The sequence below is a fragment of the Hylaeus anthracinus genome, unplaced genomic scaffold (assembly GCF_026225885.1).
Source record: "Hylaeus anthracinus isolate JK02 unplaced genomic scaffold, UHH_iyHylAnth1.0_haploid 4, whole genome shotgun sequence".
Taxonomy (NCBI): domain Eukaryota; kingdom Metazoa; phylum Arthropoda; class Insecta; order Hymenoptera; family Colletidae; genus Hylaeus; species Hylaeus anthracinus.
In genome coordinates, this window is record NW_026535289.1 from 747257 (window position 1) to 775071 (window position 27815).

The window sequence follows — 27815 nt, forward strand, 5'->3', positions numbered from 1 at the left end:
GATAATGAGGTTGTACTAGTAATAAAATATAACATTTATTATCTTAAGAAATTGTTTACTTTATATTAATAAACATTCTTAAAACTTGCGAATCTTACAGTGATAAGAAGACTATGAGAGCCATTTAAAGAAATGTGAAACTTATTATTTGTTGAAATAAACTTGAATTCCACGATTATTACAATGCATGCTAGGTATGAAAGGATTAAATCGATCAGTACAAACAAGATAGCCTGTATAATATGTATGTTGAAAAGTGTTTCACATCATAATCGGCCCATAATGTCATGAACCTGTCTTCCTAATGATAGCGTTTCAGTTAAAAAAATTCTACGTGCATGGAACGCACCAACCAAACGTGGTTTACCAAACTACTCGAAACTCCTAACAAGGTGTTTAGGTCAGACAAACTGCATTCCAGGCCGCCAGGTCTCCCTCTACCCAAAGTTTTGGTTTTCTTTTTGGAACAACTTCGCGAAGTGAAGGGACTTCACTGACCCATACCTGTCCATTTTAACGAGTCGTCTTAGCGTGTGCTAACTTTCAAGGTAACGTTGCCGTTAAAGGTCTTTGCATCATTGGTTCAAGGTGATTACGTTCACGGACACGAACTCGACCTCGAACTTGTGCGACTTAAAGCGAGCTGCTCCTCGAGGAACAGGGCAATTTTTCGAGAATTTTTAACGTAGAAAATACGTAATTGAGACAGTTCAAATGATGATAGATAGATGTATACACTTTGGAGTGTATGTTGTAAAATTTGTTCTAGAAAATATTGTAAAATAGCAGAGCGTCAGATGTGTTCAACAAAGGTCCTTCAAATTTGTTTATACGGTCGATTATTTATCAGTGCAAGTCACGATAGATAACTAAAGATCTAAAAATCTTGACAAATGGAAAACAAAAATGCAACAGTTTCCTTATTTTTAGACGTTCATGTCATACTACGTAAACAATTTTCAAAATTCCAGATATGTAGGATTAATGCATTTACAAGAAAAGTTGATTTTTGGGAACTTATTTTCAACACCTTGAGAATTGACTTAAATGAAAGAAGAAATTATAAGTCATATATTATATAACAGATAATAGCAGTGAAAATAGCTGTACTAAGTATTCTTTGAATTCTGATTGACTTCTGGTAACAAAATTTAACTCAAAGAAAATTTTCTTCGCATTTTCTCATATGCACCTATACTCGTTGTGCCGACTTTCAATTTGAAGGTCAATATTGGCGTTATTAAAATTGTTGAAACAATAGCAGAATTAAATCAAATTGAAATGCAATACAATAAAAAAGAATGATTAAATTGCGAACTTTATAATGGGTTGGTCACATATAACAAACAAAAGCTGGTGTTCCATATTTTTGATTTAGTAATTGTTAATGGTATTTTTTTTTTAAAGAATCAAATCATTATTTCGCATAGAAAAGAAATTTATCGATTTTTAAAAATCACCAGTATGATGTAACCTTTTAGCTGCTTCGAACTTTGGCTCATCAGCGCATGCGCCACGAATTTAGAGACCTACAAAACGTGTTTCTACCACTCTCGATTCTTCAGGAACTTACTGCTCAAGGTTATCGAGTTACCTCTCTGCCACGTTTGGTTTACTTTTTCGACGTGCTTTTCAGTAGACTCTTGCCCACCAAGAGATAAACAGCACGATAATATTATGCAAGTGATAATTGACTAGTCAGGCGTGCGTCGAATGATGGTGTCGGAAGTTATTATTGAAATGATCGCGAACAAATGAAATATCAATCAAGGATTTATTTTTCGTGCGAGAAGCGTGGACGCAATTCTCAATTTTCGATTTGAAATGGAGAAATGAGGTTATTTCGATGAATAATATCAGTGAAATTAGCAGAAACTGTGGTTTGGAATACAATGCCATCGAAATATGTCGTAGTAGGTATAAGAATAAGAATACTCATTTCGATCAATTATTTTAAGTCTTTGGTATAATATAAAGAAATATTAAAAACACTTGTATAATCAACAGTTTTCCAAAAAGAGCTTTGGGTCTTTGGATTTTAGAAATAAAATATAATACTTAAACGACACCATTTTCCACGTTTAACTGTTTAAAAATTTGTGTAAGATTTGAATATACAGTGGGTGTAGAATGTATTCATACACCGATCAATTTCCCAAAAAACTTTTGTGTAAAATTGTAGCTTCTAACTTCTTCTTTTATAATCAATGATATTTTACATATTCTTGGAAGTCTCTAAGATAGATATAGTCCAAACAACATTTACTAGTTAATATAATTTGTGAAATTAACAAAAAAATGCGAAAAGTGGATAAAAGTATAGAAGCAATAAGTATTTGTACAATTCTTATGACGAACTATTTACAGTAGAGTTTGTAACATAAACACATTAGTTTATTGCTTCGTACGAATTAGAAAACATCAAATTTCCAGTAAAGTACTTTTAAACAGTTGTGCGAATACTTATTACTTCAACATTTCTATCGATTGTTTTTTTTTTTTTTTTTTTTTTTTTTTTGTTAATTTTGCAACTTACATAAATAGCTATTTTTTTTTGTAATCTATCTATTCTAGAGATTTCCGAGAATATGTAGAATGTCATTGTGTATAAAAAATAAGTTAATTAATTACAATTTTACACAGTTTCTTTGGAAATTAATCGGTGTACGAATACTTTCTACACCCACTGTATTACCTCGAAGAGCTTAAGTCCACGGTTCCAACAATAATAAGGTATAACGATAATATTCTGTAAGTCAGTTCTCACAAATAATTTAGAACAGTAGATTAGTATTATTCATGTGATGGAAGTGTGCCATAAAAATACTGTCATCGAGTAGAGGAATCAATTAGTAATGGCAAACGTTATGAAATGTTTCTATTTGATAATTGTATTTTTCATTTTACACAATGATCAAATTGTGCGAACCTTCGATATTTAATAACTTCTGTTTGAGCGTAATGTTTCGTTTAACAATGCACTAGCATTTTTAATGAAAATATTGTTAAACATCATTTCACGTTGATCAATTTTTTCAAAACTTTATACAGTTTTACGAACTGGCGACAAATATTATTCTGGATATGAATATAATAATACTATTAACGAAGAAAATAATGTAAAATCAGTATTTTTACGTAACATAGCTGTTGTCCGAATATAAATATAATATTACTACGATAAAATATTATTGTAAATGTATATATTAAATTACATTGAAATTCTTGTTTGGCGGAATTACGATGCTGAGAACGATTAGATTTATATTTTTAAATGATTTTCAGAAACCAATTGAGAGGCAAATCCACGAAAGTGTCATTAAAATAATACATCTATTGCGTTTAATTTTGCACAAATTATCAATCAATTTACCTAATATTTTTGCTTAAATTCTATTATACTCTCAATTGTGTCACGAAGGAAAATTAGTTTTAATTTACCATTTATTAAATATTTAATTTTGTCTACACTATCAACAACATATACATTTATTAATTTTAAATTACATTCTTAGTTCATGTACCAACAATTCGACGCTTACGTATAAACATTGCAACTTACGTAAGTTTCCAACACCTAGTTGTTCTTAGATGCATTTATGAGTTTTTGTACTCATTTTGCGTTAACTCAGTTCCAAGTATTATGATTTTCCTATTTAACGCATTTTTTTATACTGACGATATATCACAAAACGGGGGAAAAACAGGGTAGAAAAATATTCCATCATGGAATTGGAAATTCCATGATGGAATATTTTTCTGTTGTTGTTCAATTCGAAAATCTTAGATTTTTTATTTATTATCATAAATTATACACGAGAATTGTCGTAGGAATGATAATAAAAAAATGTTTGTGTAACTAATTGTATGATATTTAATTAATGAATAATAAATTGACTTGATTAACATAATACTGTGAAGTCTAGGAACCTGTACTAGTCTGAGCCACGCGGTATTCTTCCAAGAACACAGTAATCAATCAAAACGATAATTTTCTCTTCGAAAAAATAATCATTCAATCGTTGACAAAATAATCACTGCATTAATTACTGACATATTATAAACTAAGCGTACGAACACATATCGATATTTCAGACGAAGTTAAAACATCACCTTATTCAACCGCACAATTATTTCAGCTCGCAATCCCCGAATTCGTAAACATTTTCTCGTTAACGATTCGTACATTGAATTACAAAATGCCAATTAACTCTTTCCGATTGTTCGCGTTTAATAATGGTACAACCTGTCTGGATTAATCAACAACCGCAATCAACCGCGGGGCATTTTTAACGTCAGTTAAATGCGAGCCGTCGAACAATTCAGCCTTCCGTTTCTTCGAGTGGAGGGATTTCCCAGATATATTCACACGGTAAACCGGTTTCCACGGCACTCTCGTCGCTCACGATTAAAACATCGTTGAAAAAGGAAAAGCAAACAAACAAACAGTGGCCAGTTTCATTGTTTTAACGAATAATAATGCTTCTACTTAAACCACTTTCGTATTATTATATTCATTCCTCCATCCAGATTATACAGAATTCGCGGAAGTTTGTGTAACTACGAATAGACATTGTGAAGTCACCAAGTGAAGAATGTATAGATAACTACGTTTACTAAGGGGAAGCTTGAAGTTAGGCTTGAACTCGGTATAAACAGAAGATCGACATCGAGATCGAGATTCTCAATTATTCTTGTAATTGGTTTTGAAACGTTGAAAAGATCGTTCGGTTTATATTGTTTATGGATAGTGTTAAGTACGAATTCTTTAAAGAGAAACTATTATGGAAAAACAGCTTTTTGCAAGATTGTGATGATTAGACTGCGGATCTTTATGCAAAATAAAATCTTCGCGAACATGCCTACAAAAATTGAACCTAAATAGGAATTTATTTTATTCTGCAAATATTATAATATGAATTTTACTTTTGTTAGAACGGGCACAATCTTTCTTAGTACGTCACTGCGATCGCCTCCACCGTTTCGACCGTTTCGACACGTCACTGTCGATCCTTGTTCTTTTGTTCTACAATAGTATCGTATCGATTCCGCGTAGCACGCGGTGATGGTTTTACACGGTTCGCATAATTATATTTTCATATATTTATTTTATAATAAATAGTTATTAACGTAACTGGTCTTGTTCACTGCCCTCGGACATATCTAACAACTTTCAATCTTTTTTATGTTCTTGCATATTGTTTGCATTTCGTAGGTTCTTGCGCATTCAAATTTCGTATAAATACATAAAGATCCGCAGTCTAGTAATAATACAACCTTGCAACGCGGAGATATAGTTTATGCTAAAAACGGTTCGAAATCGAATATTTTAGGAATATTAAATATTTTTCTTATCGATTTTTGTAATGGATTATCTTTCCAGTAACATGTTATTATTATATCACGATATCTTTATAAATAACTTTATAAATAGCTGTAGAAATAAGGAAACAGGATTTTGTTCCATGGTCATATCCGAGAAATGTCAGAAAATTTTTAACAAATGCATGATTGTAAACAAAAATGTATATTTCGGTCAATTTTATTTTAAGGTTCATGAAATTTTTAAACAATACTAAAAACGTGTTAAACTTCCATTATTACTAAAAAAATAAAAAGAATACGTTATAGGTTTAACAAAAAATAAATTTGTATAAAGAAAATATCTTTAGAAAAACTTAAACTTGAATTTTGTTTTTGAATAAACATAATTTATTGTCTGTTAAAATGAATCTTTTCAGTTATTGTTTCTTTATTTATAATTGTTATACATAAACATATGATTTTGAAATAACCGTTCACATACAATTGTGCTCTTTGAACACAATGCGTGGATGTCTTTTTTTTACACAAGTAAATCTATGTGCATTAGATATTGACATTGTTTTCGTAAAGCAAAATTGATTTTTTAATGAGTTATAGCACTTACAGCTTCGAGCAGCGATATATCGCACCTTGGCACTTAAAGGGTTAAATTCTCTAATGATAATACAGAAATATTGTTACAAAATTGTTAGACGTCACAGGCCAACATTGGTTAGAATTTTAGTCCATTATATACAAAATAATTTGTCCTTGAAGAGAATATAGCAAATGTGAGGTTTCACGAAGCAATCCACGACCTTCCAATGCCAAAAATTTCCCCCTCTAGCCCGAGGCCCTGTCTTTTCCTGTTCTCCATTTGCGCAACCCGCCAGTCGTCGCCTCTCCAACCAGCGAACGAACAATGAGGGAAGGGTTCGATCCGCGGGGTACACGGAAAAGTAATTAGCGTCGTCGGACCGTGTCGTCGTACTTCATAAAAGCTGGAACGGGAGTGGGACACCGATAAAATCGCCGCGAGTTTCCCGTGTCCCCGTGTATCGCGGCCGAGTTCAGTTTCCTTCTTCGCGTCTTCGAGGATGAGATCGACTCTGTCTCTCGCCAAGAGCATTCGATCGTCTCTTCCTGAGACTCTCGCGCGTACAGATACCTGCTGCGACCATTCTCGGCTGAGGAAACTCTGACGAGTCGGACGCAGATCGACCAAACGTGCGGAGAACAAGCCTTTCGGTTCGTCTTCGTTGCCATACGTGGCTGGACCAACGAAAAAAGTTTCTGCTGTTCCCCCGGAATGTTCGAATCGAAAAAGTGAAAGGAACTCGCTGGGAATCGTAGAAGATTCGGCGAAAGAAGAATCTTGTCTCGGAAGTTGTTCCATCTAGGAATAGTGGCTCGAGTGTCTTCGGTCGATCGCGACGTTTTGGTAGTCGTTCCACGTTGGTAAATTAATTTTTCTTTCTTGGGTCCTCGATTACCTGGAAATTCGTTTAGTGAGCTCTTGGTTGCATTCGGTAATGAAAGAAAAGATGAGGGTCTTTGGAGATAGATTTTATTATTGATTGCAATTATATTAGAGTTGGGATACATTTTGACTCGAAGTCTTTTCGTTTAGAGACATTTTAATATATTGGTATCGATTTTTCTGAATTTCTAAACTCTGCGTTTATCTTGGATTGATTTGTTGAAATGTGTGAGATACTTAGATGATCGTAATACTAACACGAGTAGGATATGAAATTGGGATTGACTTATAAAGTATTGCTATGGATGACGTGTTTGTAAACATAGTCAGTTTTATGAATTGCTTTGTATAAATCCTACTACTCCATGGATATCGAGGAGATTTCAATTATGCAAATAGTACAGTATTTTCGATCAATTTCAAGATGATAAACGATGACAAAAGTAAGCTACGAAATTACATCGTTTATAAAATAAATATTTCACCTTTTGGAAATGTAAGTGTATACGCTGCTCGTCATTTTCAAATCAAGTATCGTGAAAGACATGATATAAACAATGATCAAAGTATCATTATATTAGATTATATTGTATTACTTAATTTAAATTCTTTTTAATAAACGAAAGTTGATTGATGATTTTTGTGCAATTTTTGTAGCAGTAATAATTTATATATTTTGTAATTTTTGTTTAATTTTTGTAGTTATATAATTCTAGGTATTAACAATCTACTTTTCAGTACTGAAAATTACCTAAATTAAGGATCAACACATTTCCATTAAATGCTTGTTCAGATTACATTTTTCAAATACTATATTTGATATTTGTTTTGAAAGAAACGAGCAACATATATACTTATACGTTTAAAAAGCAAGAAGTTCGTTATTTAAATAATTCATTGTTTTATCTTACTGTTGATTTTGGTGTCAGCTATAGGTTATTGAAAATATCAATTTTGCGTACGCATAATTGTTATTGTGTTATATATTATGTTACACTTTTGTCGCTCTTAGATAAACTTATCGCACGTCTACTTAGTGCTTTAATGTACTTTTCCTATAAACCTCTAGTCTAGGAATCGAGAACAAGTCACAGATTGTGAATTGCGAGATGTCCCAATTTTACAACTCTTCGCGATAGATTGTTAAATTTATTGCCTTATATACAGGGCGTGATGCTTATGATAAGTACATATGTATATTTGTATAACTAATTGCACATTTATTTTTAGTTACACCAAATTAATTGAACAAATTTTCCTTGGTTTCGAAGGGAACATAATTGAATATCAGTCTCATTTTTCTTGCGTTATTAATATAATTTGTAATGTTTACCTTTCGAAATTTGGTATCTGTTTTCTTGATTATACACTTACAATGCTCAATTTGAGAAAATCAAGAATATTGTTGATAAACCTAGTAATATTATGTAACAAATTAATGTCACCCTAATATTAACAAATTAATATACAGCACAGCTTCTTAAACTTTTTTCATTCACGACCTCATTTATGATTGTGATTTCATCTAGACTTAGCTTCCTACCAGTTTAAATTAAATGCAATGGACACAATATGATAAAGTTGTATCAAAGGGAATTTTATCAAAGGGAACACTTGACATTTGTTAAACATTGGCACGATCGCAACAGAGCTACGTATGAAGATGTTTCAGGAAAATAACCTACTCATAAAACAATGTAACCTTTCAGTATTTCATTGACAGCTGAGAATTCGCGCGCGAAATTGCCATCCCAAGAGTGTTGCATTAATCAGTGACGCGAGTTGTTCGATTTGTCCAAGAGGTTTCGCTTTGTATTTCAACAAAAATGAAAAGTCTTGTCTCTCGATGTGTTCGATTTGGTACCGACACAGTAGCGTGATTGGTATCCGGTGTTCCCATACTTTTCTTTTTCGAAATGGTCGGCCCCGACGATAACGCAATGTCATGTACAGACTGCGCCATGAAACGTGGGCAAATACTCCACAGATAAATTCAACATCGGCAATACGTTCGTCGTATTTCACCTTGCGTCTCAATTATTCTCACCGTTTAACAGGTTCCAGTGACAAGGGAGCATCGCAAGCTGTCGGACACCGATTTTAATGAAAACTTTATACAAATGTTCTTCAGTTCTACGTAAGGAATATGTCGCATTTCGTTGCTGATACTTTTTATCTGCGAGAGAGAAATCGTCCCTTGTTTCCTGGACTGAGTGAGTGAGTGAGTTTTATTTATAAGCGAGTGGAGTCATATAACTTGACTATAACACTATATACATTCATTTAATTCTTGCTGTTCATAACTTTTCATTTTCATTTACTTAGATATATAGATAGATCTCTTCATAATTCTCCCATTAGAGATACCAGTGGTCCATTGGGACTCTCTATAGCTCGGTGGAGTCACTTATTTTATTCGTGCTCGTACTAAAAATCGAGGTTACAAGTTCAAAGTTGATTTTAGGACACAAAACAATTGCTCAATAATTTTTGATGACACAGTATAACGCAAATGGTGATAGTCAAATGGTAAGAACCTATAATTCAGCAAATTTTATATATAGTATCTAGTATTTACTCATCAATCAATAAATTATGCATGACACATATACATTAATTTCGTAAGTTTTGATTTTCGAAAATATAATAAATTTAAAAGAGAATTAAATTTCACATATAAAATAAAATCGTACTTTATTCTACCATCTCTAATCGAGACAAATTTTTAAACGATCTTAGTTTCTCACATTTTTTCAACACTTAATAAACTTATTTAACACACCAAGCGTTAAACTAAATTTCATAAATCCATACTTGAAAAATGCTTAGCACCGTTATTAAGTTAGCATCTTGTAGAACACTCTGCTCTCTATTTTGAAGTGTCGCACAGTGCGGACAAATAACAAAATTGTGGACAAAAATCAAAATTTCATTACTAATATAAATACATTGCTATTTATTCACAAAAAAATTAAAATTAACCATAAACATTAATAAAATCACAACAAAATTAATAAATTTAACACAAAATTAACAAACCCCGACTTTGATGAAACTTTGTATACTTGTTTGAGGGACCTTCTTATGAATTACACCATCCTCAGTACGTGCGACTTTTGCGTTTTGAGGGAGAAATTAACGAGGGAGAAACGATTAGAGATTTCAAAAAAATGTCAAAATCTCAAAAAAAACATTACACTGTTTTTAGAGCTCTGTAAACCAATACCAACAAATTAAAAACAAAAATTGTTTTTTTAAATTACCCCCCCCCTTTCGAAATTTTTGAAAATTTTAATTTATTTTAGAATCAGTAAAAACGTTTTTTTAAATTCTGAATCCAACGGTATGTATGAGTTTATGATTATCATACAGGAAAATGATGTAATATTGTAAAATTGTCCCTTTAGTAATCCATACTTCGTATTCTTCAGGAATTTTTTTCTCATAAATAATAGAAGTTGCTCCTATATGTGATTTAACAAAATATGCTTCGTTTTGACCAAGGATGTGAGAAATAATTTTTATAATAATCCATAAATCAATTAAATCAGAATTTTTAACTACCAATTGCGACCCTACACCAACAGTACGATTCCTTATTAAAAATGATGTAAAACCGAACGTTGCAAGTACTTGCAAGAAAACATATAAGTTTCTTAAAATATAACAAATAATGTATCCAAATATGTTGAGAACACAGGATATTTTTTGCCGTTTTGTCTGGATGTTTATTTAAAGATAAAGATTGTATTATGGATACGAATGTTTGATACATGATTATTTATAACAATTTCCACGCTGACACACGTTTGCTATGATAGAAATCTGCCTCACCTTGTGATATGTTCTAATATTGAATTTTGTCCACTTATTCCGCACCGTGATGTCGTGTTGACAGAAAGCTAGAGCTGATCGAAAGCGTGACCGTGCACGATAACGATTCAACGAACCGTACAGTTTCACCTGTTGTTTCGATGGGTCGATCGGTTCCCCTGTTGTCGGAAAGAGAAAAATGGGAAGCGCCAGGTGGTATGCTAAATATCAAATTAATCGCAACTGCTACGATTTCCAGTAATCCTATCATCAGCCGCTGCAGTTTCAATATTTACTCCAACGCGAGACATCACTTTTTATTATTGCTATGCGACTGATCCCGAAGTATTCACCTTGTCGTTATCGTCGATCACGCAAATCATGGTATTATCGTCACATCGATCGCGGTAACACTATTACAAGCACGTAACCTTGATGATATTTACCTAATTGCGATTCTTCGATTAACCTTTCATTGTATACAGAAGAAACGGTTGAATTCCTCTCGCCTTTATAGTTGAGTCATCGTATCTTAATCTCAATCTTAATCAATCACACTTTTTTTTTTTAGGAGTTAGATTTTACGATAGATGTATCGATCGTTGAAATATATCAGTAGTTTTCAGTTATTGTTGTTTCATAATTCTTTTTAAGATATCATGTTTTGTAGGTATTCGTAATTATAGATAGTTGTTCGTCGTTTTCCATCCTTTCCAGGGTAATATATTGCATTATATAGAGACAAACGTGACTATTTCTTCTTTGTTGATATTTCCAGAATATGTCCAGTGTAAATATTGTCTATAAATATGTGTAGAAATGTATATTAATATAGATATCAATATTTGAATATCAATATTTTAAAACAATTATGCTTGTTGAGTATTAAAATAAACACGTACTCGTTCAATTTTAATTTGAAAACAAAGTCATGCTGTTTCAATTTGAATTCGCAAATGAAAAGATGTTTCTTTAATTTAAATATAAACTAAGAACTCATGCTTGTTTAATTTGGATTTCAACTGAAAAAACATACGTTTGCGAAACAATAAAGATTTAAATTGATTCAACACAAAAGTAATTATTTAAGATGTTTTTATAACATTTATCGGACAAAGATACTCGCGTTGCTCGGTTGATCTCAATACAAAACTGTCGATTGTCGAACAGTATCCGAGAAACTTTAACGTGTTTGCGACACGAGCAGATAAGACTGAACATGGAATGTGGTGGACACGGTTACAGAAATTGAACTTCTATTAAAATGGGTTCATGACTGTCTTTTTACAGCTGTTCCGACAATAACCATGTAGACTTTTTATGTTGACTGTGAAATAGGAATAAGAAATGAGAAATCTGTGCGGTTATTTTAATTTTCGTGGCATAGAATAGGTTTTAAATGCGTTTCTTATGCTGACAATGAGTCACCTGAGATATATAATTGTTTCACCTGTTTAACATTTTTGATTCGTCGAGTAATAAGAACCACCGTTGTCTTTTACAATTATGAAATCCAATTTAATTGGTCTGAGACGATAATTTTATATTCTTTTACAAGGTATAACAATGAATGATAATAATATCAAACATTTCCAATTTATTTTCAAAGCAATTTGTGTACAATTTTATTTTTATCATTAAAATTTATTATATGATATTGTGATTATATTTGACTCTATTGAGATATTATTTCACAAATGTAACGATTGATAGAATTAGTAAGTATTAATTAGTAAGAGTTTAAAAGAAAAATCAATCATATATGTAGTTAAATAGATTTACTTTAAGCAAATGTGATGTGTTATGCATGGTGTTTCGATTAAATCGGAATAGTCAAATATCTCATGAAGGGATTAAGATATCAAAAAATTGTTTTTACATCAAATATTTCGTACAAAGAGGGACTTTATATATAGTACATAAACATTTTTTAAACAAATTCGTGTTTTTAAATTGGTCCTTATACATTTTAATCCATAATAAGATAGCATTTGTTTAGATAAATTAATCGACCTGAGATGTGATTATTTATTGTAATATAAACCTTTGAACTAAAGGTTGGGACTTCAAAACAAATTGAACATGACAGTTGTAAATTTAACAAAATATTATCCATACATTTATAAAGAAACATACCTTCCAAATTTTTAAAGTTTACGTCAATTGATTTGCCTGAAAAAAATATATAATCATTATCTCGAATTCTCTAAAAAGAAAAGAATAAGAGAGCACCTTCTTAAGTATTCGTGAAAATTTCACGTTAAGTTTCTGTAATGACGTGAACGGGTCAAGTGTCTCTGTAAAATGAATCTCCTATCTGCTCGTAAAATATAAAAATGAACGGCGATAAATATTACGACGATCTGTTTTAACGTTTCGCAAAACTTAACTGCACTCCGTTACCCGGCCAAACTCGCAAAACGGGTACCGGTTAACGAATCAACGAATAACGAAGCCAATTTCAGGCTCGCGCAGCGAATCAAATTTTCTCGTTATCCGTTTCACACGGTTCAGCTTTGCAGTGGATGGCTCGTGTGGTTTTCACGTTGGCAACAAGTGTTCGCCAATTCGTGAACCTGGGGGAGCAACTTATTCGCGACCTGAAAAAAATCGGGTATGAAAATCGAACCAGTAAGATGTACTCCTTGTTAACCCTTTGACTGTGTGACGGTTTTTGTTGGAAATAAGGATGATTTCTACTTCTTTTGAAACTGTGATGTTGTAGTTGGATAGTTCTTGATAGATTTAGGTTTCTACTTTCTTTTTCGTATTTTTGGCATTCTGTTAAAATATGTTCCATTAATTGTTCTTTAATATTCGAGTACGTTTTTTTAGAAATGTACAGTGTGAAATTTACAAAGTGCATATATCTGGAGTGTACTATTTTCGGAGAAATTGTGAACCAAGAGAAGCTTTTGAAGTTTTTTTTAGAAATGCACAGTATGAAATTTACAAAGTGTATATATAAAGATCTTTTTTTGGAAAAAATCTCAAACAAGAGAAACTTTTGTACTAAAAAATTCCGATTTAAATGGAACTTCAGGTGAATTTAAAGCATACTCATGAATACAAAGAACAATTTCTCATGATTTATCTTATAATCTTAAAATCTATCATTCATTCTTGTATCTGGATTATTATATCTTATTATATATCTTATATCTGGATCTATTAGTTCCCCATTACTCACAACGAAGGATCGTTCAAACAAAATCGTTCATCTTCTATTTGTTATCCAGAAGTTATATCTATAGAAGAAGTCTCTAGCCTAAGAAGGACCTAACCCTGGCTACGTGACTTTAGAAATATGTAGGATTCATATGAGCTCCTTTTTTTCATTCTTTACGTGGACTGAATGCAGACTCGAGGTTACAATCGCCTTTTATGGGACACCGAGTATCCATTTTCCCCCATACGAGAATCTCAGTTTTTGCTACATGTTGGAAAACGCAATCCTTCGGGATTGTATTTTTCCACTGAAGTTCCCTCCCGACGTGGATACGCAAAATAATTTATGACGGTGTTTTTCCTCGGCGAATATTTAGTTACGAAAGAAAATCCCACACGGACGAGTGCTTGAATTATTATACCCGAGTTATCTGACGTTCCGCGCGCTCTGGCGTGCGCGAAAGCAAGCTACGCGAGCACGAATTTCGATTAATAAATCGCAGAACCGGAAACGAAGTAGCAACCTACTCGAATCTTCCCCTTGTTTTCGTCTTCGACCGAGAGTAATTTCCCTTCGGACGATGTTTCTTTAAAGTTCGAAAAACTACAGAAACCCTGCAATACAAGCTGAATGTAGCGGATCAGTTAAGACAAATTTTTCGTATTGACTGTAGTAAATTAAATCAAAATCGAAAAGAATCATTAACACGGTGTAGACTGTCACACTAAATTTTATGAATATTTTTACGAGACTAAAATTTTGATTTGAGATAATTGAAAACTACGTAACCAAATATTTATCACAGTATTTATTGTTAGAAATAATAAAATTGTAAAGTATAGATACATATATATAAAGGAATACCATTTAACTTTCATATTGATTTTACAGTATACGCAAAGGAAGGCTACAACAAATAGTTTACACAAGCATCATACATCATTCAAGACTATTCTTATTGTATTATTGGCATTCACTTTAATTATATAACAAGCCTGATCCAATGATTGTTTAATCTAATATGAAGTATCATTTAAAGTCTAGACTCTAGGTAACGAACTTACATTCACCTTGCCTTGGCGTATGATTACAGAATTATGAAAGGTGCATTGTTTGCATTACCTATGAATCAGCGTAATTGTATCGTGAGGCATTTCTTGAACGTTGCGTAACGATTAGGCACTGGCTGTAATTACGTGTTATCGTTTTCCGCTCGGCTCGAGATTATCTGGAGGCAAGAAGTTTACCTAGATAATCCATGCGAATACGAGATTAAGGATCGATACACCTCGATCTCAAGCAGAGATCTATCGATATCCTCCGTCCTGTGATAATTAAAATTTTGAAGAGACTAAGAGTTACGGAGGGTACAAGTGGATAACAAATCACTAAGTCTGTTAAAAGTTTACCTTTTACCAATACAACCAAAACCAAAATCTTTTGTATTATACATTGGAGCATACAATCAGAATAAGAAGATATAAATTACTAAACAATGTTTACTTCAAGTATAAGTGAATCAAGCAGGTTATATTTCGATTCTGGGGGAAACAAAATAAATGCTTTACGAGATATTTGGGAATAGATCACGCTATGATTAAGTTCAAAGAATAGTAGACAGAAATATGTAGACTACATTGATTACGAAAGACTAACAATTGACATAATTGGAATAGGAAGCCCGAAAATGTATCCAAAGTGACTTCTTTATATGTATATGTAAAGAGAATATATTCTCTTTAATTTGAAATTGCCGCGCTCCGCGTGGCCTTTGAATTACACTCATTAGAGGGCATAATTAAAAGCAATTAAGAGGAAAAAGAGATGTTATGTAATTGACACGTGCATAAATAAAAGGATTAAATAATATAGATTGGTTAAATCGAGAAAGTCGGTGAACAAAATAATTATAATAATAATAATAATAAATTTTAATTGTTGTTTATTTGTTCACAGATAAGATGTAATTAATGTAAATAATGTAAATAACGTAACTAACTATAATAAAACGCCAAATTATTTTTATTCACAGAAAAACAAATTCTAGTTTATTATTTCATAGATATAATCAACCCTTATATATAGGAATGTTTGAATTTAACGTGATTTATAACATTTCTGCAAAAAATTTATAAATCGTGATTATTGAGTAAATCGTTAAAAAAATATGCATATTGCACGTTAAATTATTTTACATACGTTTGAAATACGAGAACATTAAATTTTGTAATTAAGATCAGGAGGTTGCGCATGAACCATTAAGAGAAATCTCGTGTCGATACGCTTGAGAAATTTGATCAACGCAATTCTGAATAATTAAAAGCGAGATCCATTTGAAATCTCAGTTTCTACCAGAGATGAATACATATCTAAAAAACTGTAATTAATCTGCGTCGATACAAATCGTATCGGATGCAATCAGTAAGGGTTGATGTAATTTCAAGGATAATTATGATAAAAATATATATAAGTGTAACATACAATGCGAATACAAGGAAACGAAACTTACAGCTTCAGAAAACTTGTACAATTTTCAAAAGTCCATTCTCAAGATAGTAAATAGAAGTACTAATTATAAGAATTTCATTAACAATTTTCCGTTAAATAAACAATTACAAGACAGTTCAATGGTTACATTCAGTTTCAATGGTTGTCAACTTGGCGAGCACTTGGTTAGATACAAAATTGTAGAAAAAATTCGAAAATTAAAATTATAGTTTCGACTAATTTATACTACTAACAAAAAATTAATGAAGATTGAAAAGTTTTACGCGTTCATCGTCGGGAAACGCGATGACAACCGGATGTACGTAAATTGGCGCGATGAAAATGAACGAGCATAGGGAAGATACTAAATCCGGGTTAAAGGACTCGTCTGGGTCAGCTTCTGTCTCTTAATAACACGTGTAGCATAACCCCGGCCATAAACTGTCGCTTTGCGACACAACCGAGACCCCGAAGCGTGTCTGCGTCCAAAAGCTGGCATAAGTGAATTTCACGCAAAACGTTTCCGCCGGCATCTGGGCACGCTGTCGCGTGAAATGAAAAAGTTACGCGGGCAAAAAACTCCCGTGATGCGGTGGCACACTTTTTCAGTAATATAAGGCCTGGTAGGGTCAGTGATATGATACTCTACGCGGACGTGTGCGATATGCAATTGTTCGTAAGAAGAGTTGCATATCTACCTTATGCATTTTTTGAATTTGGATGCAAATGGTTAGGAATTTTTAAAGTCGAGTTATTTTTACTTAATTCTGTTTTCTTTATTCTCGAGAATTTGTTTATTGCCTTTTGTATCGAACATATTATAAAACAGTATTAGCGTAACACTGTTGATATATTAAGGAGAAAACAGAACATATTAGGAGACTATGACACTTGAAGAATTAATTCTTTGGTCTTTATAAAATTAATTTGTTTTTGATATACATGTGTTAGCATCTATATTTTTAAATGAGTATGTTAAAATATGTTGTTTTCATTAAAAATATATGTAAGATGATACTTACATGATGCAATAATATATAAATTGTGACGTGGATTCTCAAGGACGACACGTCCCTCCTCGTCATTGATGGTTTCTTGGGCGCTAGGTGCAATTGCACCACCTCGACTCACTCTCGATGTTTGGTAGAGGGGAGTGGGTTCCTCGGTGATACAAAGCGCTGGGCACGATTTCCTAGGATCTAGTTATTTATTTCCCAGCTTTCGCTGGAGTCCAAATTTACACGATACACCACTTAAATCTAGAACAAAACTTAAAACTAAAAATGTAGCATACGAAATTCAAGAAATACGAAAAGCGAGCGTACGAAACTTCTAGAGCATAAGAGGGTGGCCGCCGCGCGGTGCGAGACGCGAGGCACGGACCACGAACTCGCGAACCTTCTCGCCTAACGACGCGACTATTGACAACCGCAGCCGCGGATAGCAACCATGCGATATAAATTGAGAGCTCGTAGAGGCATTCGGTCTATTTGCCATTCCGGGAAAGAGGACGAGGTAAGACCATCGGCCGCTCTCGGATCTCGGCTTAGGGACTCCGGCAGGAGAGTTCGGCGATAATACCTGGACGCATGTCGAATGGGAGAGAACAGAGCTGCTTGTGACCATCCCAGGGAGAGGACGGGAGTATGTTCCTGGTCGCCTACTCGACAAGGAGAGTTCGGCGATAATACCTGGACGCCTGTTGAGTAGGAGAGAACAGAGCTACTCGTGGACATCCCAGTTAGAGCTAGGGGGAGGTTATTTCTGGACGCCCGTTCGTTTTTAGAGAGTTCGGCGATAATACCTGGACACCAATTACGAGCGGGAGAGTACAGAATGATTCTTCTACTTCAAAGATTGAAAATTGTAAAATATTGTAAAATGGGAAATTGTATTATGCTCTTTTATATACTTCCGTCATTCTGAATTCCTGTTACAATTATCCATTCCCAATCCTCTGTATAACCATGTTCCTCACAATAAACCTTTGTCTGCCTAGAATTCATTTCCTTGATTCCTTAACCATGGCTACAAAAATAATTAAACCGCGCCATGTCGGTGGGGATCTCGGTGGGGAAGCAAATGCACGAGAACGGAGAACTCTTCGTGCAATCGAATCGGTAGGAACGACCTGCACGAGAAGGGGAACTCTTCACGCAGTCGGATCGGTCGGGATGCAAGTCGCACGAAAAGAGAGCACTCTTCATGCGCTTGTATACGGTAGGAGCGATCTGCGCGAGAAGGGAAAACTCTTCACGCAGTCGGATCGGTAAGGAGAAAACAGCTTCGCGAGGAACTCTGGTCGGCGTCTTTGCGGTTCTACACCGCGGGGATATCTGATTTCGATGTTCGACGAGCCACCTTATATACTCATTTCGGCCGCTTTGCCGAGATGGTATGTGTTTGTCGGTGTGTCGAAATTGCCGTTAGATATTGTTTATCGACGCTGTCTGGCACCGGCAGCCAGTGTTTACGTCCGCGACTGTTGTTAGTTTTTGTCACCGACGGTTACGTAGCGTGGGAACGCGGTTGCCGCGGCCGGCGACTCGGTAAACGTTCGATGTGTGTAATTAATCTTATTCTATGTAGCGAAGCGATTCTCCGTCTTGTAACAGATAACGCCGGTTTTCTGTTACAAAATATATAAATAATCTTCTGAGTGTAAAACGACAATCAATTCCTTCATTTATTTCAAGTATTATTATAAAAAAAATTTATGATTTCCTAGTAAAAAAGAGTAAAAACCAAATATACGTATCATCTAAACCAAAAATACATATCGTAAAAAACAAGGACCATATTCAAGTAGTCTCGTATAATTTTTGCAGCACAATATTTTTATGGGTTGATAGTTTAAGAGAATGTGAAAGGAAAGGAATTTTTCTTTTCAGCTTCGAAACGACAAAAGCGTGGGGGATTAAAAAGAGAATGAGCAGAGGGGCCCGAGACGTCCCGTTGATAAATCCTTGCGTGAACACAGGGTTCATTTCCTGTCGCCTAATAACGCGTGCATCGCACACTATGCGACGCACAGTCAGCCATAAACCGTAGAGTCGTAACAGAGGATCGAACGTCGCAAAGCGAAACCAAGTACTCGATGCGCGGAAACAAGCGTGCAAAGCCGTTTCCATGCTCGTACGCGCCGTCGTATTGCGCCCACCCCTGGTTAAAGGATACGTATCACGGAATCCTGTTGGTATCTTAGTTGGCTTTATTTCCGTTATCTCCGCGCCAGACTAAACCGGAATCGTTTCGACACATACCGCGCATTTACGATACTTACTCTCGCACCTGGCCAAGCATTCGCGATCTGACGTATTCCGATTTGATTTATTCAAATGAGTAAACGGATATGTTTTTCGAATAAATTGTAAACCAATTAAAAAACAAAGTTGAGCACTGCAAACTCACTCATGAATATTTATTTAAATACATAGAATTCTGTAACTCTAGACAACAAATTATTTTGAATGGGTGGTGAATTTGATGTATGTTGGAGTTGGTCTAGGCTCGATCGTACCTTTTCTACTGATGGATAAGTTCGGTCGTAAGGGGACGCTGCTGTTCGCGACGATACCAATGATTTTGAGACCTTAACAAAATGGAAACACATAGGTGATGCGTTAATACTCCTTATATCGTAGAAAACCAAGATCAATCAAGAATTTTTTATCTTTTAATAATTGTGCCTAGCTAATAATGTTTTGAAGGGTTATCAAATGTTTTATTTAAAACGTTTCAAATCTGGGACTTTCAGGCCTTGGTAAACGGAAGGTCTAGATTAATAGCTATTTGAAATTCAAAAATAATTAAGAAAATTCTTGTGTAATGTGTTTCTCTTCGTTATTTTCCAGAATTATTTTTGAACTTTAAATGGAAATTATTTCAATCATCGAATGTATTCTTTCATCGAGTCACGTGTATGTTAAAAATTCAAGAAGATTGGAGGAAAATTCAACTGAATATTTCCTTAATAAATTGAGAAATATTTGTAAAGACGAAATTTTATGAACTGAGATTTCTGAGTACAATTGTTATAACAATCATGCTTGTGAATTATGTACATGAAAGTTTCATAAGAGTTCATTTATAGTCAATCCAAACATAGTTATATCATCAATTAGTTGAAATGTAAATTCCATATTTTTAATCCTAAGAATTAATATTTATTTACTCACCAAATATTTGTAGGTCTTTTCTTATATTTTACATTCTTATATACTTTCTTACTCTATATTGTATTTTTACTATACAGCATACACTTTTTAATACTACATCATATACAAATTAAATTATCAAACAGGCTTCTATTTCATTCCATTTAAAGTGTGTTATTCGAAAGAGGATCTCAATATAAATTGAAAAAGTATACGTATATAAATCAATATTTTGGTTTCGCTTAAATTACCAACGGATACCATGTTCCCTTTAATTAATGCTCAAGCATTTTTCATATGGTACTTGATATTTATCGCGTACATCTGATATTATTCTCTTGTACACAACTGAAACTAATTATTTCAACAACTCTCGTGAACTGCCCAAGCAACCGAGAATAAACAATTTGTTTACGCATTCCAGAGCACTTTTATCGTTCGAACCAATGAAATCCATTCGTCCACACTCGAATACACATTCCAACGTTAATTTCAATCCGTCGCATCGAGGTCTCTCAACTCCAAAACCTAGAAAGAATAAACGATAAAAAAATGTTCAATCTTGGAATACTACGGCAAATACTCATCGGGATAGTCTGTAAGTACCTGTTGTCTTCGGTGACAAAAAAGTTGTTCGATCAATGGACGAGGAGTTAATGAATTAATTCGAACGTTGTGGGATTGGCACGTTCAGGCAATCTTCTGATCATCGACAGTGGAATGCACGAAGGATGGAGCACTCCGATCATACCAAAATTCGGAAAAGAGGATCCTTTGGACGTGTCCACCGACACGGTTGTCTGGGTGGTGAATTTGATGTATGTTGGAGTTGGTCTAGGCTCGATCGTACCTTTTCTACTGATGGATAAGTTCGGTCGTAAGGGGACGCTGCTGTTCGCGACGATACCAAAGATCGCCAGCTGGCTTCTCATCGGTAATGCAAACTCCGTTTTTCTACTTTACGTTGGTCGAATGTTGGCTGGAATTGGATGCGGAGTAACGTACACCGTGTTGCCCATGTACCTTGGCGAGGTTAGCAGCAAAAGGTCACGTGGGCCGTTAGGTACGATTATATTATGCTTCTTCCTTTAATTCAACTTTTTCTTTTAGCTGTCTTTTTTTTTTTAATTTAACTGCTTCTGTTTCTTTTCTTTTTATTTCTGAGACTTCTCGTCGAATTGTTCTGCTTTTAAATATTCAATTGAAATACTTGAATATTGAAGTATTTATTGTATTATATATAATCATGTTTCTAAAATTATTCGACTTTCTGAATAATACAGTAGAAAAATTCTACTTTACGTTTCAATGTGTAGGTAAGGTTCTTTTCATAAAATTAGGAAAATAAATAACTGGAGCATGAAAATTATATAAGATATCCCTAAAGTCTGAACACATAGGAAATACGTATCAGTCTGTCAGTAAATGTCAGAAATATTACATCTTGGCAATTTTTTTCATTGCCAATGTGTCCAAACATCTTGGGGCACCCTATATAGGTTATGCAACCACATGACGTGTTACAAAGTATAAATCTTTTACTCTGTCATTCTGGAAGTCCAATAATGATCTTTCTTCAACGTTACATACTAATCGCAATTTTATTTTGATATTCTATACACGCACTGAAATATTAAGTTATACCAACAGTCTCAGCCCTTCTTATAATTAATCTAACCCAATAGTTCTCAATCTTCATTCTATTGATTCATACATAATGACAAAATGGCACTCACACAATGGGACACGATGCGCGATGGTTTAAGTAAATAACAACTAACATAAATAAATCAGAAAACAACAACTAACACAACTAATATTTCATCATTAAAATTTATTACTTTAACACCGAATAAATACGTTTCGAGTAAACACTCAATGGAATCTATTTACCTGATATAACTCACAATTCAATATGAGCTGTGGAAAATTCACGCAGAGATCATTTTCAACATTGCAAAGTGTCGATCTATTCTTTTACTCCTTTCATTATTGTTTGCACTGGTGAAAATGGTGCTTCACGCCGACTGGCACCTTTCATTTCACTAAATTTATTCGGACCGTATTTATCTCTCTATAGAAATTTTATTCTATTGAATTCGTTCGTGGCTACTTTTTCGACACCCACGGATAAACAACGCCTCTCTTTTGAAATTTGGAATTTCGCATTAATCCAATAAAATGCAGTCTGATGATTCGAATGAACTGGAATATAGCATCTTTGTTTCTCAAGAATGAAATTCTGGGAAAAGGGGAATTATTTCTAAAGTCACTTTGTGCTTTTTATATGAAGTACTATGTTTTCGAGTCAGTATGTTACTTTTACAATATTGACACACGCATTTTTATGAGTACTGTGTATTTTTGTATGAATAAATTTGTATAACTTGACAAGGTTCTGAATATGAAACTACTACTTTTTGCAGATATTCAATTAACTACAAATGTATTATTATAAATTTTGGTTGATTTTAAAACTTGTACGGCATAATACTTTAAAAACTATCAGTTCTAGATCAGATACTCTTGAACTGATTTATTTTAATACTTATTACCCTTTTAAATTTATCATAAAGAACAGATAGTTCCATTTAAAATAAAAGAACTAATATTCATTCTACATTACCACCTACAACAAATTCTCAAATCAAATTTTATTCCATTTTTAAACCATTTAGCATTTGTTTCATACATTTGTACGAATGTGTAACTTTAGCGATCCATATCAGTCAAATAACACGCATCTGACCGACTAACCCTAAACAACTTCCAACAATAACAATAACAAAAAAAAAAAAAAAAAAAACGAAACACAAGATAATAGAAATAAGTAAATCGAGTTATACAGGTACACTGATGACGGTCCTCTTAAACACGGGAATGATGATATCGTACGCGGTAGGTCTATGGGTGAGTCGTTTCACGATGTCCATGATCGCCGTCTCGATCCCTATCATCTTCCTCGTGACGTTTATCTGGCTACCCGAAACCTCCGTGTTCCTAACCAAGAAGAACAAGCTGACGTCCGCGGAGAGGACGCTTAAATGGACTCTTGGCAAGGACGACGTTGTGGAGGAGCTGGAGGAGATCAAAAGGATAGTCGCCACGGAGGAGCCCACAACGAAGACGACTTTCCACGGGTCGTTGAAGAAGGCGCTGGTCAGGCGAGAGAATCTGAGATCCTTTCGTATCGCGATGATCGTTATGAGCGCGATGTGCTTAACCGGCGCGGCACCGCTTTTGGCTTATCAGTCGTTCATATTCGAGGAAGCTGGCTTCGATATCTCGACGAACGTCAGCATAGTAATGACCGGGTGCACGGTCGTGCTCGCGGGCACCGTCTGCGTGATGCTGGTGAGGATTCTTGGAAAGAGATTGCTGCTTCTGTTCTCGACGCCCGTCTGCTTGCTGTCGCTGGCGACGCTCGCGATCTTCTTCGGGCTCCTCGCGGGCGGCCACGACGTCTCCAAGCTCCGATGGATGCCCACGGTGTGCCTGGTGATTTATGTGTTCAGTTACGGCCTGGCGCTGAACCCTGTGCCCATCGCCTACGTGGGCGAGATCTTTCACGTCGACGTTAAGGTGCTCGCGGCTATAATCTGCTCCCTTTATTACGCCGTCGCTACGACCACCGTCGTGAAATTCTATCAGGTAGGTTTCTGCATGGCTGCTAATGACGCACTTGCGCCACGGGAACGATTCGCGAGCGTCGATGTGATTTAGGTCGATGCGAGACGCGTCCTCGGTTTGCGAGTCGAAATTTTCAACGCCTGCTGATGATCGTGCGGGGATGAGGGATTTTTTTTCCTTTTTAAAGTTAATGACGAAAATTGTGCAGAACGTATCTTAAGCACGTGGAAAAGAAAATATTTTTACTCATTTTATTATTATTCAGTATTCGATTTAAACTTTGAGGGATTCTTTTTATTTGTCCGTTTTGGACAACACAAAATGTTTTTTAGCTTCTTTTAGATACTACTGTGTGGTTTACAAATCTATATTTTTTATAACAGACGTAGATATTGAAATTTATATATTTAAGAGAATATCTAAAACTTTGTCGCAGATGTTTTAACATAAGCTGATGTTCTAAATTAAGTATCATGCGAAGGTGTATATCATCGCGATTTTGTTAACGCGAATCTATGTATAAATTCAGAATAATTTATTTCTTACAGACGTTAACTATAACATAGTTGTACATCAAACGACGATAAAGAGAAGCATTAAATGAACAAATATTTCTGATAATCGCTTAATTTTTGAAATTTCAATATTAATATTTGCATAAACTACCGAAAAGTCCCGAAATAGAATTGCAAACGTTTCTAATTCTCAAAATTAAACAAATTAATAGGACTGGTTAATCTACAGCCTCTTATCTGAGTACCAGATCAAAGATGACAAATTAAAACGTTACAAAATATTTCCCAATACTGGAAAATAATTTTCTCATGCATAATATTAATCATACTAAGATTATAGTTAGACTACAAACATTTATGCATTAATAACAAGTGTAAATACACAAAAATATACAAGGATGTGAATAAATGCTTAATTTCATGAAATATAACAAATAAAATATACATTACAACATTTAAAAGGAAAAATATATTTTCATTTAAGTTTCCATATTTCATTCATGTATAACAAAATTTGGTAATTATAGAGAACAGGTACATTCTCACCGATTTCGATGATTTTTAAATATGTTGTAGAAATCAACATTTTGAACAACTTTTTCCTATACAATAGTCGCTCGGCCTTAGTTTCCGAGATATTTGCCAAATACCATTGCTGCTACAACAATGAATATTGCGTATAGCTACGCGTCTGTGACAGCGTGTGTGTATGCGTTTGAGCAATGATATTTTGCAAATATCTCGGAAACTAAGGCCGAGCGACAGTTATATGTATAGGAGAAAGTTATTCACAATGTTGATTTCTACAACATATTTAAAAATCATCGAAATCGGAGAGGATGTACCTATTCTTTATAATTACCCAAAATTTGAATTAGCATGAACATCTGCAGTCTAATTATAAGTAAATAATACTCCTAACCTTCAAATCTTAAAATAATTTACTACAAGAAATGACTTTATCGAACAATTTATACAGATATTAAGTTGCTATATTTTATTTCAGCAGTACAAACAGGAATAATTGAATAATCGCGATGAACGATTATTCGAATTAAATTAAGAGCTCAAAGTATACGAATTAATAACAATGAAATGTATAATTCAATTGTTATTACGCAAGCTGTAATAATCCACGACAACATAAACCGTGTTATTATTTTTGGCTGAAAATATCGATGTTCAATTGTTACTTTTCGCGTTGTAATAATCCGTTGGGGGGAAGGGGGGAAATATCTACGTCGAATGTGTGATAAAGCTTACAATAATGTGAAAGTTTTATCTTATTCGTAGGTACTGCAAGAATCGTACGGAACGTATTTGCCTATAACAGTGTTCACTGCGATTACATTCATCATGTGGATTTTGATCTATCGATACGTGCCTGAGACGGAAGGAAAGACCTTGGAGGAGATACAGATAGAATTGCGTAGAAAACGCTGACAGTTTCCTCGACACAGAATCCCAAAATATTTAATGAAATACAATTTGAACCTAAAAGAATTTGTGCATTTATTTTGTTACCTTCCCGTTCTAAATTTCCTTATTTGGAGTCAGATGTGCGCATCCGGTATTCTTCACGTAGGCATAGAAGTTTCGGGACCAACACGAAGCAAGAGCGTAGTCCCTCGGAATCATGCAATGTACTTCCCCGCCACCCCTTGGCCTATGATTTTTGAGTATAAGAAGAGTGACGACGAAGGCATATCGGGTCTAGTCAAAGTTTAGAAAGGATTTTGTACACGTCTGTGCGTGCTCTTACGATATTTCTACACGAGGAACTTAGTGAGATCGGGTTCAAGTCCCCTTCGAGCAAAATCTTAACCATACAGTACGTAGTCTACTGTTAGGCATTATTTATCGTTGTAGTCGTCCCCCGTTTGCTCGCGTTCGTGAAAACCGAGAAGGATTAGATTCTTGCTTCGCGGAATCGAAACTATACTTTTAACTCAGTTCATATTTGTAACAATTTAGATTACCATTAGTACGCCGCGACAATTACTCTTATAACAATTGTAAGTTCCGGTGCATATCAGAATATATGTATAATCATTTTTAATTAGTGTTGATCAATTATAATACCCAGTCCAGTACCCACTAAAGTGTACCTTTGCCGCTCGAGGTATATCAAAAACTGTTACGAGGCTTAATACTAACATTTCCTGCGGTTCCCCACATTAGCCATACGTGGGTTCGTCCTCCATAACCAACCTCCTGGAGCTCCCTACGTTAGCCATACGTAGGTTCGTCTCCGCGTCTACTTCCTCAAGGCACCCAGTGTTATCTAACAACACTGGTCAAGCCATTAACAAAACCATATTCCGATAGAAAAACCCCGGCTACGCAGCCGCCCCCTCCGGCTCGCAACAATTTACTGAATCTTTGCAGCATTACGTCACAATTTAATGTTAAGAATATCTAACATCAATTCGCATGTCTTTCGATTCAATTTTGGAGTAAATTGGAAATTTTTTAACAAAGGTAACGAGACTCATAGTCGAATTTCACGTTTATATTATAGAATTCTTTTTCTTTTTGGTTTTATCTACAGCTTGAATGTTAAACTTCTTTGTTTAGACATACAGGTATCAGTATTTGTATTTAGAGCATATATTGTGTTAGGAGTTATATAAATCGTCGACAGTTAAAGACATTACCTGAGCCAGAGTAGTAGAAGAAAATCAACTTTGGAATTTTTTTACTGGTAACGTATTTATCTGTTTAGATCCAACTTGCTTACGTTTCAAAATATACATTTCTAGTCTTTATTGTAAGCTTCATATGAGTAGTACCTATTCACGTTCCGTCGGTATAGTATTAAGCTTGTAATAAAATTAGAAAAACTATACATTTTTTAAATAGCATTCTCCAATTGAATCTCAGAAAAGAACTGCATTCCGGGAATGTAAATACCAACATCATAAAATAATTTATACAACATGCATACCTTGAGTTACAGAAGTATTAGTGCCTCCTATTTTTTGCCAACTATGATATGTCTCGTAGTTGAAATTAATTGCAATTATTCAAGGAAAAAGTTTATAGCTTGAGTCAAGAGTTATTGCAAAAGAAGATTATACATTTTCCTTTTATAACATCAAATTTAATATCACTTTTTATTATCAAAATAATAACCTAGATTACATATATGTATTAAATTGTGGCGCCCAAAGGCAAAACGCTTTAAATTTGCCTGGGATTGAGTGGGTTAACTTGACTTCGAACGACACCATAGTTTCAAAACACAATGTTAATCGAGG

The 27815-nt window shown here is 34.3% G+C and overlaps 2 protein-coding genes across 7 annotated transcripts in view; both read left to right on the forward strand.

The window, feature by feature from the left end:
* LOC128895077 (glutamate receptor 1) overlaps window positions 1-27815 on the forward strand; it is a 609208-nt gene that overhangs the window by 459444 nt on the left and 121949 nt on the right. The window lies entirely within an intron of this gene.
* On the forward strand, window positions 1641-26614 carry LOC128895088 (facilitated trehalose transporter Tret1-like). Of its 4 annotated transcripts, none has more exons than XM_054157359.1 (7): window positions 6397-6762; window positions 8842-9001; window positions 9110-9313; window positions 20835-21008; window positions 21105-21473; window positions 23313-24061; window positions 25849-26614. In XM_054157359.1, exons 4-7 carry the CDS (start codon window positions 20963-20965, stop codon window positions 25996-25998), a joined length of 1314 nt encoding a protein of 437 aa, XP_054013334.1. In that variant the 5' UTR covers window positions 6397-6762; window positions 8842-9001; window positions 9110-9313; window positions 20835-20962; the 3' UTR covers window positions 25999-26614. The 4 variants fall into 4 exon arrangements, with proteins under 4 accessions (XP_054013333.1, XP_054013334.1, XP_054013330.1 ...); XM_054157355.1 differs by having other exon boundaries at window positions 6400-6762; window positions 23259-24061; XM_054157357.1 differs by having other exon boundaries at window positions 6400-6762; window positions 8842-8997; window positions 23259-24061.

What these genes read in the sequence shown, in the direction of transcription:
- LOC128895088 (XM_054157358.1), top strand. Translation starts at nt 20,963, where the DNA reads ATGTTCAATCTTGGAATACTACGGCAAATACTCATCGGGATAGTCT. An exon ending in AATACTCATCGGGATAGTCT is followed by an intron (nt 21,009 to 21,104) that starts GTAAGTACCTGT and finishes TGGCACGTTCAG; the next exon opens with GCAATCTTCTGATCATCGAC. An exon ending in AAGGTCACGTGGGCCGTTAG is followed by an intron (nt 21,474 to 23,258) that starts GTACGATTATAT and finishes CGAGTTATACAG; the next exon opens with GTACACTGATGACGGTCCTC.